The 18862-nt window shown below is 42.4% G+C and overlaps 1 protein-coding gene across 8 annotated transcripts in view; it reads left to right on the plus strand.

Annotated features, from left to right (window-relative positions):
- Nucleotides 1-218: 218 nt before the first annotated feature.
- The window catches only part of ppp1r12a (protein phosphatase 1 regulatory subunit 12A), a 128969-nt gene continuing 110325 nt past the window's right edge, over nt 219-18862 (plus strand). For 5 of the 8 annotated variants that reach the window (XM_033037949.1, XM_033037948.1, XM_033037951.1 and 2 more), the window contains exon 1: nt 220-533. In XM_033037949.1, the coding sequence (XP_032893840.1) occupies nt 303-533 (231 nt within the window). In that variant the 5' untranslated portion in view covers nt 220-302. Of the gene's footprint in view, nt 534-18862 lie in introns of all 8 variants that reach the window. The other 3 variants (XM_033037954.1, XM_033037950.1, XM_033037947.1) reach the window with 2 other exon arrangements.

Raw genomic sequence — 18862 nt, forward strand, 5'->3', positions numbered from 1 at the left:
TTCCTATGATGTAGGCAAATCCCCGAGCATGACGTCAAAGCCACGCCCATCGAACACAGAAGGCTGCCATTAGCCCCGCCCACGCAAACCCCGCCCGCTTTGCCGTGGCCCCGCCCACCCCGGCACCGACCATTATAGCCCCGCCCCCACCGACCCCGACAATTAACGGCCCCGCCCCCTCCCACCATAGCCCCGCCCCTCCACGGGCCCCGTGACGTCAGGCGGCTCTCGCGAGGCCAGCGGCGCCATGGCTCCCACATCGCTGCGGTAGCGGACGGTCGGGCGGCCGCGGGGGGGGGAAGATGGCGGACGCCAAGCAGAAGCGCAACGAACAGCTGAAGCGCTGGCTGGGCTCCGAGACGGAGCAGGAGCCGCCCGTGTTGAAGAAGAAGCGGTCGAGGGTGAAGTTTGACGATGGCGCCGTCTTCCTGGCCGCCTGCTCCAGCGGCGACGCGGCCGAGGTGACCAGGCTGCTGGAGCGGGGCTCCGACATCAACTACGCCAATGTGGATGGGCTCACGGCCCTGCACCAGGTGAGTGGGCAGGCGGCGAGCGAGCGGCTGGGGCAGGGGCCATGGTAGATAGCCGTGGGGCAGCGCTGCCTTGGGGGCAGTCCCACAACCCCGGTGGTGGTGGGAGGGCGGGCAGGGGGTCAACCGCACCCCCGGGGGGGCAGAGATCACCCACACACCGGGAGGGAGGGGAGGGGGAGGGGGAGGGGGGGGGGGGGGGTCGGGGTCACCACCACCACCACCACCACCACCACCTCCTTGGGTACCCCATCCCTGGGGCAATAGTCACCATCCCCTTCCTGCCTCCTGGGTCAACACTCGCCAATTCCGTGGGGCAGTATCATTTCTCCAACCCCACCCTTGGAGTGTGATTGCCTCACTCCGCCCTGGGCGGACGGTGGGCTGGGTTGCTCCCGGGGCACAATCTCCCCTGGGGCAAGAGACACCTCCCCGAGGACGAGTTATCCCTGGGACAGACATCACTCCCCACTCCTGGGGAAGGATCCCCTCTGAGTCGAGTCACCCCACCCCTCTGAGGAGTGATCGTAGCTGGGGTAGGAGTGCTACCCTGGTGACAGGATACCTTTACCTACCCCTCTGGTAGAAATGTCTCCTTCTGTTACAGAATCTCCCCTCCCGCCTTCACTCTCTCGATTCCCCTCTTCCCTGGGAACAATATTTCCTCACCCTACTTGCCTGGTGGATCCCTTCATCTCCCAGATGTAACCTCCCATCCCTGTTGGAGACAGGAGCATGCTGCCCCCTTTCCCATGATCCCAATTACCCCTCGTATTCCAAGCACAGGACCCCATCTTCAGCACAAGGTCCTGCCTCCGTTAATTCCGGCAGAGATCACAGTGTTTTGAAGGGGAGAAAACACAATGACTGGCTGGTGAATAACAGTTGGTGCTGAACTGTAGAAATAGTGGACCATCTTGCTGTCAGCTGAGCAAAGTTGGCAAATTTAAGATCCCATTCTGTGCCCAGGCTGGGTGTAGAGGAATGCGAGTAGTGACCGTCCAGAGATTCCAATTACGTTTGGATACAGTATTGCATTAAGTCTGAGAAGGTTTGTTTACTAAGTAGACCCTGAAAGCCACGTCCAAATGACCTGGGTGTTCTGGTGAGGCCAAAGTGTAAACTCTGATAGAAGGGTGAGAGCTGAGCTGCATACAGTTTCTGTAACCACAGCACTAACCGCTTTGCCATCACCACAAACATAGGTTTAATACCAAAAGGGGAATATAAAGGATATCAAATGAATGTGTCACAAGCTGACAGTCACAGTAATAGTTAATATTATGGTTCCTTCCAGAGATACAACTAACGATTAATTCTGTTGTTTTATCAATTTGGAATTATGTCTGTTTACAGTGCTGTGTTGAAAATCTGCTCAAGTGCGCAGTTTTTTTTTGCTGAATGTTGCATTGATAAAGGGCAGAATGTAGAAACGAGCAACTGCAGATGCTGGTTTACAAAGAAAGACACAAAGTGCCGGAGTAACTCAGCAGGTCAGGCACCATCTCCGGGGAACATGGGTAGGTGACCTTGTAACCCAAAACGTCACCTATCCATGTTCTCCAGAGATGCTGCCTGACCCGCTGAGTTAATCCAACGCCCTGAGCTTTTCTTAATAAAAGGCTGTTGGGTCTGTAGCAATTTTTCTTTCTCCAGAAAAGATTGTTCGGTGTGTTGATTTGCTCTTGTTGAAAAATCTCCACTCAACAGACTAAAATCCGATCTATTAATTTGTTTAATAACTTGAGGTGTTCCAGGGTGTCAAATGTGACAACAGAGCTGATATTCTTTGTAACCACAGTACTATCAGAAATCATTGCTCAACCTGCAGATGTGAAACCTGTACCTAATTTCCTAATGTTTCGGTTTCTGTGTGCCTTCACTTTTGATTCAGATGTCAGATGTCAACTGAACGCAGTTGTCAAATGTGTCCCTTGAATGTTTAAAGTTGACACTTGCATTTATTACTTGATAGTTCTTGCTGCAGGTGTATTAGAAAAAAAGAGTCATTATGTTCATTGTTATATTTGGGTAAAATTGGTAAATGCTAATTATTAATGCTAGCTATAGCTTCAATATTCACCATAAATCAGCTTTAATGTTTGTACGGATACCCAATTATTTGTTCATCTGTGAGTTAAAAGCAAGGTATAGCTCAATTCTTGCTGATATGGAAGGTAAATATTCCAAGGCACATAGTTTTTAAATGTATAGATATTTAAAAAATGGCAGTGCACTCTTCAGGAACTGACATTACAAGGTGATATCAAGTGTGAATTAAATATTCTTATGTAATTCTAAATATTTCCTTTTAAGGATAAGGGAGATCCATACATAAGGCTATGTGATTGACTGGGTACTGTACAGATCTTGTTCTGATGATATCAGGGGTGGATACATTCCACCCTGCCATGCTCTAGTTTGCATTCCTAACATGACACAATGGAAACCATGGTATAGGAGTGGGTGCATTCCTCAACTGACAGGTTTGAAATGACCTTTGATTAAAGATGCATATTTTATTGGAAAATGATTGAAAAGTCCAAGGAGTTTTGAGAGATAGCATTTGAGATATATTTAATCGCAATTTACAAAAAGCTGTTGAGCTTTTAAGTGTCAATTATGTTTTCAGCGTAAATTTGTTGAATCGTATTGTCAGACAACTGATAGGAAAGAGAAATTGTCAATGAGTGTAACAGCCATTTCTGTTATTAAATGCAAAAGCATTTCAATGGAACATTGTAAATATGGTTTGATAATTGCTATTCCAGTTTGATTGTGTAAGAATTATTATCAAAGAGCAAATTACTTTTCCTGATGGCTTTGAAATGTGCTGAATTTCATAGTTTCTGAATATTAGGCCACAATTCACTACATATTTTGATATGTAACCTTGAACTTTATTGGTGTTTAACAAATTCTTTAGTGACATCATGCAGTGTAACATGTTCAAAATATTTAAGCGGGGATGACTCAATTCTGTAACCTTTCTATTTAAACACCTTGACTCTGGTGATTTGTGGGATCCTTTGACAGCATCTAGTATTTTGCGGAATGATGCAGGCTGATTTTTTTTCTAGCCCATCGTCGCTCCATTATGTTTGGTTAGATAGGCAGTGGGTCCGGAGGAATAAACTACAGTAAGGACTGGAGGTTTAAGATTCTAGTTTTCAGTTCACAGTGCATATCCAGGAAAATTGAACTGTTTTACTTGTCTGTGAAAATTCGGCATTTGTACGAGGATTCTCTGCAACATCTCCAGATGCAATACAGAAAGTATTCTGACAAATGATAGACACAAAAAGCTGGAGTTACTCAGCGGGACAGGCAGCGTCTCTCGAGAGAAGGAATGGGTGGCGTTTCGGGTTGAGACCTTCCATTCCTTCTATCCAGGGATGTTGCCTGTCCCGCCGGGTAACTCCAGTTTTTTGTGTCTATGTTTGGTTTAAACCAGCATCTGCAGTTCCTTCTTACACAAGTATTTTGACAGAATCCATCTAGCCTGGTATGCCAACTGATCTGCTTTTGTTCACTTGATAATGCAGAGAGTGGTGAACATAGCCCAGCCCATCACAGTTTATTTCCACCCAGTCCGTGTGTGTGTGTGTGCGCGCCCCCCCCCCCCCCCCCCCCCCCCCCCCCCCCCCCAGTAAGGCTGCAACTCATCAAGAATGCCTGCCACCCTGGTCATTCCCTTTTCTCTGCCTTCTGTGAGAAGATACGGGAGCTTGAAAGCCAGGACCTCCAAACTTAACAGCTTCTTTCACATTGCTTGCCGACTTCTGAGCCAATGACTTCTTGCTCACCCCCTTTCCTGAGATGCTGCGATGTATAACAATTGGTTATTGTGTTATTGGGCTTTTATGTTTGCACTCCTCTGATTTTGCACTATAATTTTGCAGCATTGTGCTGATTTACAGTCAGAGTTATATTTATCATTGTATTTATTACTGTATGCGTATACTGCTTACTATGTGCTTCATGCGACCAAGGAATTTCATTGCACCCTGGTGTATATGACAATAAACTAATCAGATCAGTGGGCAGGTGAGCCTATACAGTGATGGGAAAGGTGCTGGAGCAGTTCTGAGGGATGGGATTTACTTGCATTTGGCTAGACGAGGTGTGATCAGGTAGAATCAGCATGACTTTGTGTTCTGGGAAATTGTGTCTCGATCGAAAGGATTGATGAGGACAGGGTGATAGACATTGTCTGGATAAGGTGAATGGTCAGTCTTTCCCAGATTGGGGAGGCCAAAACGAGAAGGCATTGATTTAAATTGAGAGGGGGAGAATTTAAAAGGCACCCGAGTGGCAAATTTTCCATTCAGGTTGGTGTGTATGCTTGTTTCCTTGTTTCAACTGTTCAAATGGGTGTCTTTTTTAAAAGTCATGGAACTGCAGATGCTGGTTTACAAAAAAGGACACAGTGTTGGAATAATTTAGTCAGTCAGGCAGTATCTCTCCATTGGTGACATTTGGATCTGAACCCTTCGACAAACTATCATCGGGGGAGAGAAAGCTGAAAGAGAGGTGGAGAAGGACAAGTACTTGTTTAAAGTACTTGGAGTTGAATTCCTTTGTGTACCCAGACTAAAAGACCAAGAGCACAACAACAAACTAGCTATTACAACTATTAATATGTTTAAAGAAGTCTCTATTTTTTGAAATCTTTATCAGTCTGAAGAAGGGTTCCGACCTGAAACGTTACCTGTTCTTTTTCTCCAGAGAAGCTGCCTAACCTGCTGAGTAATAATAATAATAATAATACATTTTATTTATGGGCGCCTTTCAAGAGTCTCAAGGACACCTTACAAAATTTAGCAAATAGAGTAAAAACATGTAAGCGGAATGAAATAAATAGTAAAGACATCACCAGTAAAGCCCCTGTCCCACTTACGTGTCCTTGGCACGCTAATTACACCTCATCGTCGCGGTGAGGCGCGATGGTCGCGCGCAACTTCATGCGTCCGCACAGCCGTCTGGAGCGTGTGACGTCATTTGAAGATGGACACAAAATGCTGGAGTAACTCAGCGGGACCGGCAGCATCTCTGGAGAGAAGGAATGGGTGATGTTTTGGGTCAAGACCCATCTTCAGTCTGAAAGAAGGGTCTTGACCCGAAACATGCTGCCGGTCCCGCTGAGTTACTCCTGCATTTTGTGTCTATCTTCAATTTTCTTGGCCCAGCTCTGGGAGTAGAAGTGGGGACGGATCTGGACCGCAACGGCCGTGAGCCCCAGGCGGAGTTCGAAGATCACTTGCCTGCTTCTGCTGCTGTTGTAGGTGAGACGTTGCGTCGCACCAGGGTCTTGGGCCTGTCCCACTTTGGCCGTCAGTTACGCAACAGGCCGGTGGCGCTCGAAGATTTCGTTCACTACAAAATTTCAGAGCACCGCGCACAACTCCATACCCCTCCGCGCTTCTCAGTGGGACCGGCCCCGTGAGGCCAAACGATGCCTGTGCGCCTCTACGCGACGACGAGGTTGCGTAATTTGCGTGATAAGGACACGTAAATGGGACGGGGCCTTTACTCCTGCAATTTGTGTCTCTTTGGTATAAACCAGCTTCTGCAGTTCCTTCCTACACATGAAATCTTTATTTTCCATGTAGTTGTCCATTAAATTCATTCCTGGGTCTACAATAGGAAGGGGTCAAAGCAGTGAGCTTGTCTCTGATAAGCATTGTGAATTTGAATAGGTTAAGTCATTTGCATACAGATAGAACATTCCTGAGCCGTGTATTATCCGAAGGCTTCAAATGTTTTTCTCTTTAGACTTTAGAGAAACAGTGTAGAAACAGGCCCTTTGGCCCACCGGTTCCATGCCAATATCCCCGTACACTAGCACTGTCCTACACACTCAGGATTATTTATTATGTTACCAAAGCCAATTAACCTACAAACCTGTACATCTTTGTAGTGTGGGAAGAAACCATAGAATCCCGGAGAAAACCTACACAGTCGCAGGAAGAGCGTACAAAATCGGTACAGACAACACCCCGAGGTCAGGGCCTGGGTCTCGGGCCTGTAAGGCAGTAACTCTACGGCTGCACAACTGTCATTTTGGGAAAGCCTGCAGATGGTTTGTGCAGAGTAAAGGGCCTGTCCCACTTGGCCGTCATTCGCGTGCCATTTACGCGACCTGCTAGCGCGTGGGTAGCTCTGGACGAGTGCGTGGAGGAGTGTGGAGTGGCGTGGAGGAGTGTGGACTTCGTCCTGCACTAAATCTTCGCACACCACCGGCCTGTCGCGTAACTGACGGCCAAAATGGGACAGGCCCTAGAGGCTCCTGCAAACGGTGATGCCATGACCAGGAAACCTGTTATGGTGTTGAACAGGAGGTGAGATACAGGAGTATAACTGAGATGAGAAAGGAATAATCTGTGCCTGCAGGATAGGACAGAGTTTTGGTCAAAGGCCTCACTGAAGGACGGTTGGCTGGCTGTATATCACTCCCTTTGTGCAGCATTGGAATGTCTACTATACGTTTCGTTTTGAATTCTTTGAGTGCTCATTGAGCCAGGAACGAAAGGCATGAATGTGTTAAGTAAATAAAATCAGTGTTTCATCCAACTCATTAATCATAATGCCATAACATTATTGCATTTTAATATTGGTTATATTTCTTGCTTTGCGTTTGCTCTTTGCAGTGAGCTTATCTGATTCAGTTGGGTATTTTCTTCTGGGCCCCCATCAGGTGGAGTTGGGGAACGGATTTTTGTAAGTTTAGATAATAGTTTAGTTGTTTCTAGAAGATTCGACTAAAGGTTTAAGACCCTGTTAAACTGTACATTACCGTTTAACTGCAATGCATAACAAGGTCCTCATTTAAAGTGACAGTAACTAAACTTATTGGGTTTAGTTTGCCTTTGTAGGAACTTGGCTCTGATTTTTCATCTCTCAAGATTGTAACTGATTCAACAGAATTAACTTGTTTAGTTTGTAGGAACAAGTAACTGCAGATGCTGGTTTATCAAGGAAAGACAATAAGTTGGACTAACAGTGGGTCTGGCAGCATTTCTGGAGACCATGGATAGGTGATGTTTCGAATCGGTACACTTCTTCAGATTGATCAGTATGAAGAAGGGTCCTGACCTGAAATGTCACCTATCCATGTTCTCTAGGAGTGCTGCCTGACCTGCTAAATGACTCCAGCTGTCAAATTTGTCCATCTGTCGTTTTCTAATTTCAACTTGGCTGTTAAATAAGCAGATGATTGATTGGAAAATTAATTTGTTTTTTTAATTATTCTTGTTTACTGTTGTATTATTACATAAGTCCTAGTTGCAATCAGCTTAAGTATAATAAGCAACAATTATCAAAGCAAAAAGCAAGTATTTTTTTTAGTTAAAGCATGTGTTCAATTTTATTTTAATTTGAAGTTCAGAAAAGCAGCAGACATTAATTATTTAGATAGAGCTCTTAAAGATAGTGGAGTCAAGGGATATGTGGAGAAGGCAGGAACGGGGTACTGAATGTGGATGATCAGCCATGATCACATTGAATGACGGTGCTGGCTCCAAGGACTGAATGGCCTACTCCTGCACCTATTGTCTATTGTCAATATTTCCAAGGTTTTTAAGAACTGAACTTAACTCGCTTTCTGTTCTCATGGGTCGCTGAAAATTTACTTCAAATTAGGCTGTAGTTTCTTTTTACTTTGTCCAACTTCAGTGAATGCTGCTTAATGTAACGTATTTGAAACTTGGTCGCCTTTCAAACTGAGGTATGTTGTGTGATTATTTTTTAAATGGGTGGAGGATAGAGTAATAAAATTGCGCATGAATTGGAATTTGTTATGCTGTTCTTTCTAGTGAGCACATGTTTTGCACTTTTAACCTTGGTTCATTGATAGCACTCATCTCTCATTTAGCAAGTCATAGGTTCAAGCCTGCCGCAGCGAATTGAGCACACTATTCAGAAAGATTCTGTTGAGAGTGTGGTATTTTTGGTTTGTCAGATTGCATTTTCAAATTGTGGCAGTGTCTTCCCTGTGAGCTGGATGTAACAGTGCCTGGATGCACAACTGTATCCATTTGGGAAGTTAAAGTGGTTTAACAAACTAACTGCATGGGCAACAGACTGCAGCCATGGCATTCTGATGATAGCGCAATTTGTTCAGATTAGTTAATCATGTAGGCCAGGATGCAATACTATTCCTTGTTCACGTGATGCTCACAGAGTAAACGGTAAACATGCGGCAATAAATATGTGAACAATAGCTGAATGGTGCAGGATTGTGGTATAAAATCTGAGTTGTACTGGAGAACGCTTACTCTTAACTCTACATCATTTGCTTATTATGTTATTGTACTTTAATAGATTTAAGAGTATGTGGCAGTATATCTGGGTGTGAAAGAGATGATTGGTTCAGGAATGGGGAATCGGCTGTTCTTAAGTCTGGACATTCGAGTGTTCAGACTCCTGTACCTTCTCCCAGAAGTGGGAAGAGAGGAAAGGGAATGGTCAATATGCCAAACACCCTTGACGATACCTCCACCCTTGACGATACCTCCACCCTTCCTGATGCATTGCACTGTGAAGATGGACTGGATAAAAGGAAGTGATGACATGGGCCGTGCTGAGCTTGCCATTTGCTGGTTCAGGCGATTAAGACAAAATAGCTGCCATCCTCGGCTGAGATGCATCCTTGATAAAAATGGACCCGGGCCCAACAGTGTGATGGTTGGGGGTTCTCTCCCTGCTGCATCCTTCTTCTGCCTTCTCAGCGGTTGTGGGGGTCCATCTACTGGCCATCCGCCATCCTCCGCATGTTCTACCACTGAGGTTTTCTTGGGCTGCATTTTGTCAGGGACCTCCCCCTTATTGAAACATATAAGATTATTAGGGGTTTGGACAAGCTAGAGGCAGGAAACATGTTCCCGATGTTGGGGGACTCCAGAACCAAGGGCCACAGTTTAAGAATAAGGGGTAAGCCATTTAGAACAGAGATGAGGAACAAGTTTTTCACACAGAGGGTTGTGAATCTGTGGAATTCTCTGCCTCAGAAGGCAGTGGAGGCCAATTCTCTGGATGCTTTCAAGAGAGAGTTCGAGAGAGCTCTTAAAGATAGCAGAATCAGGGGATATGGGGAGACGGCAGGAAAGGGATACTGATTGTGGATGATCACAGTGAATGGCGGTGCTGGCTCGGTGCCGAATGGCCTACTCCTGAACCTATTGTCCATTGACCAACCCGCCATGGGTGACCCTGCCAGGGGCACAGCTCCAGAAGGTTTAGCTTTTAAGATATTAGGCAATAAGCAAGCTTGTCCACCACGACAAGGTGCAACCCTGTGAGGAGGCATTATAGAGTCCAGCAGCAGACCCTCCAGTGTCGTAGCTTGCTGCTCCCACTCCCAAACATCCCTCAGAGCTGCGCTGTCAAAGCTGTCAGATGGATGCTTTTGTTAATTGGAAACATAATCTGTTGATGATGAAATACAGAATTAAAACCACATTATTTTGAGTTCTTCAATGATCATTGAGAACAAATCCAATATTAAAATCAGGAACTTGGTTTTCTCATTTCTCTGTAAATCTACGGTCCCCATTGAAACCGACGACCAAGAGTCTTGTGGAGAAATTCACCAACAACCTCTGCTTTACTCCCGTGAGAATCCAGTAGTACAACATACTGACTGATGTGCCATTGCTGCCAAGTAAGTTTTGGACTTGTATGGTTTACAGTGCTTGTGGAAGCTGCACGCTTACTAGAAAGGCTGAAACTTGCCAGCCAGATCCATGCTATCATTTAACTCTGGCTTTGTAACAAAGGAAATCTTGTCATCAGAGTTTGTGCGTTTCAAGCACAATGTAACTGCAGTTTGCGGTAAAAACAAAATTCTGAAAATCCCAGTAGCTCCAACAGAAATGACCGCTTCTATCTCTACATTTGATGCCTAGCCTGCTGGTCATTAACATCATTTTCTGGTCTTATTTCAAATTTACTGGCATCTTTTTTTCCTGGAACAAACTATCTCACTCATTCCAAAAAAAAAAGTGCGTCAGATTTCCAAAACACGTTGCCTGTTCTTTTTACAGATTTTCATCGGCCTGATTTTTCGTTTGTTCCGGTTTTTCAGTTGAAATTTCTCTGTTTCCTGTAAAGGGAGAGATCTATTTTAAGTTTGTCACCACCAGATCAGAAATTACTTATTTTGTGGCTGTAAATTATCAGGGTCATTTTTCATGACACAGGGCTTAAGACATTGCAGTATATAGAATTTTAGAAACTGACTTGATAATGTACGGTAATGGTGATTACAGTGATGATCCTTTATTAAAATAACAAAAGTCACAAGATGTACGATAAAGCAAAAAGCATATTTTTCTGATTGGTATTGGCTAGTAAACGATCAGAGAGAGAGGGCACTGACAATTAACCACAGCAAGATGATAAACACCATTGTGGGAACATTTAGTGTAAATGAATAAACTTTATGGTGGAAATGTCCTTTTTGTACCACCTTTTGAAAAGGAGTTACCACCTTGTCCTATTATGTCAGGCATTTTTCTGATATTGTTTTTCCTTTATTGCACTATATTTGTTATTTATTGAGTATGTGTGCATGTGTGTATATATACACACTGAACTCTTTTTCTTTTCCTGTTATGTACTATGTTTACATATTCTGTTGTGCGGCAGCAAGTAAGAATTTCATTGTCCTATCTGGGACATATGACAATAAAACACTCTTGACACAGTGTTTTAAGATTCTACCTTTTTGAATGGTGCAAAATTGTAGAGTTATTTTTTTGTGTGTTGTCCATTGATCCTGCGAGGTCGAGATGGCCACATCCTTCGCATGTTCTATCACATGCCTGTCCACGGAAAATCTAGTTGTTAGAATTGGGTGTATTAACTTTGATCGAAACAGATAAATATATGTTTATTTTTCAAATGATGACTGTGGTAAAGGGCCTGTCCCACGATGCGAGTTCACCCAAGAGCTCTCCAGAGTTTAAAAAAATAATCAAACTTGTGGTATCTCATCACGAATACTTTTTTACTCTTGAAAATTTTTCACACTGTTGAAAAAACTTCACGGGTTTCGGTGTTTCCCGAGTACCTGCCGTTAGCATTACGAGCCGCTACGAGACATCCACGAGCTCTGACGTACCCGCTACGTACATTCTACCTACTTACCACGAGTTTGACTTTTTTTTAAACTCTGGAGAGCTCTTGGGTGAACTCGCATCGTGGGACAGGCCCTTAAGGCTCCTCAATGGGGCACAGTTTTATATGGTAAACACTCAACTAAATTAAATTGTGTCCTAAACCCAGTTGTGCTGAATTTGTGAAAACAGAAGTTTGGTTTTGTTTTTACATTTGTCTTTTATATTTTCTACTTTGTGAAATATAGTTCACAGCTAGATATGGTATTTTAAGTTGATTCTCAAAGGAAATAGAGCCTGAGCATTAGTTAGCAGCAGTCAAGTTACTTGGATAAAACCTTATATGGTAATTTACTTTCCATCTGTTTGTCTTGTTAGAGTCTGTAATTAGACCACACAAACATTCCAAGAATTGTAGCTTTGAAATGGGAAGTGCCGCTGGCAAACTCAAATTTGTTATGGATTTTGATTTGCACCTATTCCTTTTTGGGAAAAGTTTTGACTGCAGATCTACAGAATTTCAGAATTGTGACTTAATTTTAAATTTATGAGCATGAGTGGCAACACTCGTTTGGTTCCGAGCAGTTCAGAAAAGGGGCTGAGCAATATCAAGTCACCTGTTAACTTGGTCAGGGTCTGTTTTCATCCCCGTCCCACCAACACCATTGTGTTCAGTATCTTAAGCTGCTTAGACCCCACAGATTGGAATTCCTTCCCTTGAGTACTCAACATCTCTGCAAGAAGTAGAAACTAAGAACTACAGATACTGATTAATACATGAAAGGACACAAAGAGCTGGAGTAACTCAGCAGGTCAGGCAGCATCTCTGGAGAACTTGGACGTTTTGGATCAAAACCCTTCTTCAGAAACATCACCTATCCTTGTTCGACAGCGACGCTACCTGACCTGAGTTACACCAGCATGTTGTGTCCATCTCAGGAAGAAACTCCTTACAACATCACTTTTTGATCTGCTCAATGTTTTTAACTGTTCAATGAGATATGAGCTGGGAAATTATTAAGAATATCTTCTGAAATTATATCTCTGGTGTAAATGTAAATGGTGATGGATTAATAATTGGCAAGTGGTGAAGCCTGTGTTGGTATGAGAGCCCAAGTTGGTTTTCTAAAAGCTGTTCTCTATTGCTAACAAATAACTTCAGTTATTGTTGTGTGTGGTATTGTGAGTATTAAAGAGAGGATCTTCTGAACTTTGGATTTGGCTTGCTTGGATCTCTGGTCTAAAGTTCAGAATTCCACTATTTTTCTGCCATTGTTTACGTGAACCCCTTTCTTCAGGTTTGGTAGCGTAATTGTGTCTTTTTAACAAGGTGATTCTGGTGCGTGTGGTTCCTTGTATGTGAATTGTTTGCCGCTTTATTGGAAGCCTATTTTAAAATCAAAAAAGCTTTATCAGATTTTTGCAGACTTTGGATCTTTTGTTTCAAAGCGATTTCAGATGTTGAGTTTGGACTTCTGTCAAAGTGCGCAATTGAATTCACTATATATATATATATATATATATATATATATATATATATATATATATATATATATATATATATATACAGCTTTTTGAACAAAAAACGTTTAGACAGCTAGTGTACCTGTGAATGTTTTATACTTAAATATCTTCATTTGTCTTTTTTACAATGGGTTCCCGTCAATCTAGATGAAACAATCAAGTTACATTGTCTAGACTTTTTAACCTAAAGCAAACCAGACTCTTCCAGCTGAGATCCTTTATTAAAGAGAGAATATAGAATATGGGCAACACAGTGGCACAGCTGGAGGAACTGCTGTCTCTCGGTGCCAGAGACCTGGATTTGATCCTGCCTCGGGTGTTGTCTGTGAATTTTGCATATTCTCCCTGTGACGGCATGGCTTTTCTCCAGGTGCGCCAGTTTCTTCCGACTTCCCCAGATGTGCAGGTCTGTAGGTTAATTTGCTTCTGTAAATTTACCCGAGTGTGCAGGGAGTGGATGCGAAAGTGGGATAACATAGAACTAGTGTTAACGTGTGTTCAGCGGTCGGCATGGACTCGGTGGGCCAAAGTGCCTTTTTCCATGCTGTATTTCAAGGAATTCACGTGTCCTCTAACTAGCGCTTGGTCATGTTTGGTAACTTTATAGTTATTGATCTATGGGTAAATTGAATTTAAAAAAATGTAGCTGCTGAATATCTAAAAAATAAACAGAAATAATGGAAGCCTGTTCAATGATTTGGAGTTACAACCCCAATGCAATACATGTACTTGGATACAATAACATTTAAAAGACTCTTGGACATGTATATGGATAGGAAAAGCTTAGAGGGTTACATAGAAACATAGAAAATAGGTGCAGGAGGAGGCCATTCGGCCCTTCGAGCCAGCACCGCCATTCATTGTGATCACGACTGATCGTCCCCAATCAATAACCCATGCCTGCCTTCTCCCCATATCCCCTGATTCCAACAACCCCTAGAGCTCTATCTAACTCTCTCTTAAATCCATCCAGTGACTTGGCCTCCACTGCCCTCTGTGGCAGGGAATTCCACAAATATGGTTATGGATCAAATGTGACGAGCTTAGATGCAGCATCTTGGTCAGCATGAATGAGTTGGGTCGAAGGGCCTGTTTCAGTGTTATATGGCTTTAAAAAGAAACAATTAACATTTCAGGTAAAACAGCCTCTATCAGGGCAGAAGAGAGATCATGTAGAATTGTTCTCCACATGATATTAGACACCAATATGTCCAGCTCAGCCAACCCTGATTATTCATCTTCACTCATGTATGGGGAACTTGTGATGAATTGGGAGTTTGCCCAGAAGTGATGCTGTTTCAACTCCAGCATCAGTCAGGAAGCTTAACGCTATCCAGAACTAAATGGTCTATCAACCATGATAATTTACTGCCCTCTGTGGCAGTAAACTGGCATAATGTAGAGATGGTGTGTATTATCCTCCACAAGGTTGGGCAAGGTTCAGTTCCTAAGAACTGTTTGTAACTTGAACAGTTTGCAGATCAGAAATGTGGTTGTAACATTTATTACCCAAATGCAAACAGATGAGTAGCTCAGATAGATATTTTGGTCAACATGGATGAGTTTGGCCAAAGGGCTTCCCTGCTGTATATGATCCAATAACTTGTGCCTTTATTTTAGTGTGATGAGCTCTTAAGTTGACTATTTTTTCCAGAGATGCTGCCGGATCCGCTGAGTTATTCCAACACTTTGTGTCTATCTTTGATAGTTGAGCATGCTCTGTTTTAACAGAATTGAAATGCAGCAGTGGCCCAGGTTTGTACAAGATTGTTTGTCTCGGTAATATGCTGAAGTTTGTGAACTGGTGATTCAGAAAAGATGCTGCAAAATGAACTGAGCTGGTAATTTACAAAATGTGTTGTGTTGGCCTAGATGGAGTTTAGCCTGAAGGCACTTGATTGGAACAGGGGGAGTTGCAAATGTTCAGGAATTTCTCTGAGTCAGCATTGCTCACACCTAAGATCAAAACAACCAACTTTTCTTTGTAAATTGATTGTAATAATTGCAGCCCTGTTGTCATCATCTGTTCTTTGACGGTTTGGGTTTTGTGGCACCACCTGTGGTGTCCGGTAGATAATGTAAAGCCTGAAGATATTGCTGTAAAGCCTGGAGATATTGCTGTAACTCAAGGAATTGAGTTGATATTTCTAATTTGTGAGAGGGACCTTCGTCCCGAGAGGATTTTTGCTGTTGACCTGATGTCCATGGTTCGTTTCAGGATTATTTTTGCTGACCTTTATCATTTGTGTACAATGCCATTTGCTCAAAATTGTGCTGATCAGGCGAGAAGGTGGTCGACTTGGAGGGTAGCGTCATTGTTCAAAATTAAAATGGCACAGGAGTAAACAAAATGAGGATGTCATATAAAGCGGTCACATACAAATGAATTCCAAATAGCTTCCATTTGTATGTTTAAATCGGGTCACCTTTTACTCTTATTAAATTCTGGCAGGTTCATAACTTCTCATAAGGCAACTTGGTCATTCCACCTACCATTTTAGTTAGGACTTGGGAAGCAGAAAGATGCATTGCCAGACAAGAGAAGGTATGAATAGATCTTTGTAGATTGAACTATTACAATATGTTCCTCTCGTTTTAACTTTGCTTGAATACTTGTGACAGTACCATTTAGTAGTGGCATTATTAACTGAAGGTGTATACATGGCGGCACTTTATATTTAACCAGGTTTACTGAATGTGCCTATGTGTATGGAGTCCACTTAGGCTCCAGTTATTTTTTAGAATAGATTAGTTTATTGTCATACTCACCAGGGTGCAATGAAACAAGGTGATTGTGAACTCATTTTTATTAGATAGTTGGGTCATTTTACATTCTCTGATGTCTGAAAATGTTACAGGCAGTGTTAAGTTAGGGATTCTTGTGTTCAATTCTAAGCTTTGCCTTCAAATAACGACATTAGTTTTGCAATCTTAAGTTAATACTATTCGTTTTACACACCGGAAAACGAGTTTATGTCAGTCCGGGACTTTTCCAATAGGGCTAGCATAGATAGATTCTATATTTTTGCAATGAATGAGAACTTCCTGTTTTTTGTAAGCGTGTTTTACTTGGTTTAAAAAAAGTAATTGTGTAATTTCCTGTGTCATTCCGGGTGCAGCAATACAACTCTTAAGAAATTTGCTGCTGCACCATTGCTTTGTCCTCTATGGCACAGTTTCTGCGCATTGAGCTACATGTACGAGTTGAAGTTTGTAGTGCAGTTGCTCTATGAGCAGTTGTAACTTTGGACCGAATGATTGCGGAGGTTTTCTTAAAAAACGAATGAAATTGCAATAGTGCTTTGTGCTTGCCTTCAAAGAAACACAGCCTTTTTATTAAATCACGTCTTTCACCTGCCCTCGTAGAACAACACAACATTTGCAAAAAATTAGGTTCTTTCGAAGTGTGGTCATTGCAGTACACGGAATACAGCATCCAATTTGTATAGACTGGTTTCTGAATTTACAAGAAGTAATCTGTTTTTGCTAGATTGATCAAGAGTTTGGGGCAATACTTGGATACAACATTTACGTCCCCCATTCATCGTCTGTACTCTTGATATCCTGCAGCTCACCGAGCACTCCACTTTGACCCATTGAAGGGCAAGTGTTGATGCACTGAAGACTGCACGTTGAAATTATGTTTCTAAGCCTTCCCAGCTCTCTTTTCCTTTCAATAATATTCTTGCATGTTAGTCTGAGGTTTGGGCCAGCTCTCAGTTCCTCTTTCTCTACACCAGTTGATTTTCCTTGCAACTCAGCACCTTGAAATCGTAAAGGTACTACGTAAATGCATAAAATGGTGACATTGTGTTTGATTGTCAGCAGACAAAATAGAATTTTGGTGATAGCGCCAGTCTGAGGATTGCATCCTTAAATTAACATTTAAGGGCCTGTCCCACTGTACGAGATAATTCAAGAGTTCTCCCGAGTTCTCCCCTGATTCGAGCTTGTGTAATGTACGTAGCGGGTATGTAAGGGCTTGTACGAGTAAAAAGTAACAATATTTTTTTTCATCGCGAGTTTTCTTTGCTCGTGGACATTTTTCACAGTGTTGAAAAAACGTCACGAGTTTACCGGATTTCCCGAGTACCTACCGTTACTCGTACGAGCCCCTACATGACATCCACAAGCTCCTACGTACCCGCTATGTACATTACACAAGCTCGAATCGGGGAGAACTCTTGAATTACCTCGTACAGTGGGACAGGTCCTTTACTCTGGTTTCGCCTGAAATTACAACTATCTTGAAGGCATGATGGAGTTGGCATTACCAGCTGTCTGCTACCAGAAGCCACATTGTTTGGCAGTGGTTACTGTTTGTCATGATCTTGCTTCCCTGTTTATATTAGTGGTGTAATAGATGGGATTGTTATTTTTTTTCTTCCCGCCTTAGTATATGTTAATTTGATTGAAGTGATTTGAGGTGTTCAGCATTTAACACAAGTATATTAAGGTGAAATAATGAGCATGCAAAATTAGCAAGCAGTTGCATTGCATGCATTTTTTCCATTGTTTTTCAGCCAACTGTAATGGTGAACAAAGATTTCCACTTGCATTGATCAAAGCACTTAGTGGGATAAGTATAGATTTTGTCCTTCCAAACATAGCTTAGCCTGTCTGGTTACAGTATTTCTTGAGCTGCATAGTGTTAGTGTAATTTATTGGAGTAATTTGAGGTTGTCAATTAAAAATATTACTCGAGGCGCATTTGATTTGTTGGGTTTCCCCCCAAAAGTGTATTAGCATCAAATGCTTTGTGATTAAGACTGCAAAAGCATTGAAAAAATTAACATTTATGTAACATCTTTAACAAAATTTCACTTTTCTAATTGTACTCCAACAAAATCTGACAAAACAAGCACTAATAGATGGAGACAAGGAACTACAGATGTTGGAATTTTGAGCAAGCAAAGTTCTGAAGATTCTCAGTGGGTCAGGCAGTTGGAGGAAACGGACAGATGACGTTTTAGGTTGGGAGTCCTTTTTTAGACTAGGGACTTAAAACACCGTCTGTTCATTTCCCTTCATAGATGCTGCCTGACTAGTTGAGTTTCTCCAGCAAGTTTTTTTCTTTCCTTAGTAATAGATCGATCCAAATAGTTGATTTTCAATATCTGTAGAAACAGAAAACATCAATTGGATTAACATGGTCAAACTCTATTTTAAGGAATTGTAGCAACGCTAATTTATTGAGGGGAAAGGTTCTGGAGACCAAGGTTAGGTATAAAAGAGTGTGTAGCACTTAGCCTTGTACTGAGGTCAAAAGATTCTGTTACTCTTTTAGGAATTGAAAATGAAATTGGCAGCAGTCATGTTATTGAAACGTCATGTAATTGCCTCGCTGCGCCAGAGACCTGGTTTTGATCTAGACTACGGGTGCTGCTTATATGAAGTTTGTACATTCTCCCTGTGACTGCTTGAGTTTTTTCTGGGTTCTCCAGTTTTTACATGTTTGTACGTTAATTGGCTTTTGTAAATTGTAAATTTTCTCTAGTGTGTAGGATAGTTCTATTGTGCAGGGTGATTGCTGGTCAGCGTGGACTCAGTAGACCGAATGACCTATTCTGCGCTGTATCTCTAAAACTTGCAAGAAATACGCATATATTAATGTGTCTAGACTTACAGCTCATTTTGTGACTGAGGCTGTAGGTGATCTTTGCTTTAGATCTTGTGATGAGCAGCAAAACT

Source organism: Amblyraja radiata, chromosome 19, assembly GCF_010909765.2.
Source record: "Amblyraja radiata isolate CabotCenter1 chromosome 19, sAmbRad1.1.pri, whole genome shotgun sequence".
Classification (NCBI taxonomy): domain Eukaryota; kingdom Metazoa; phylum Chordata; class Chondrichthyes; order Rajiformes; family Rajidae; genus Amblyraja; species Amblyraja radiata.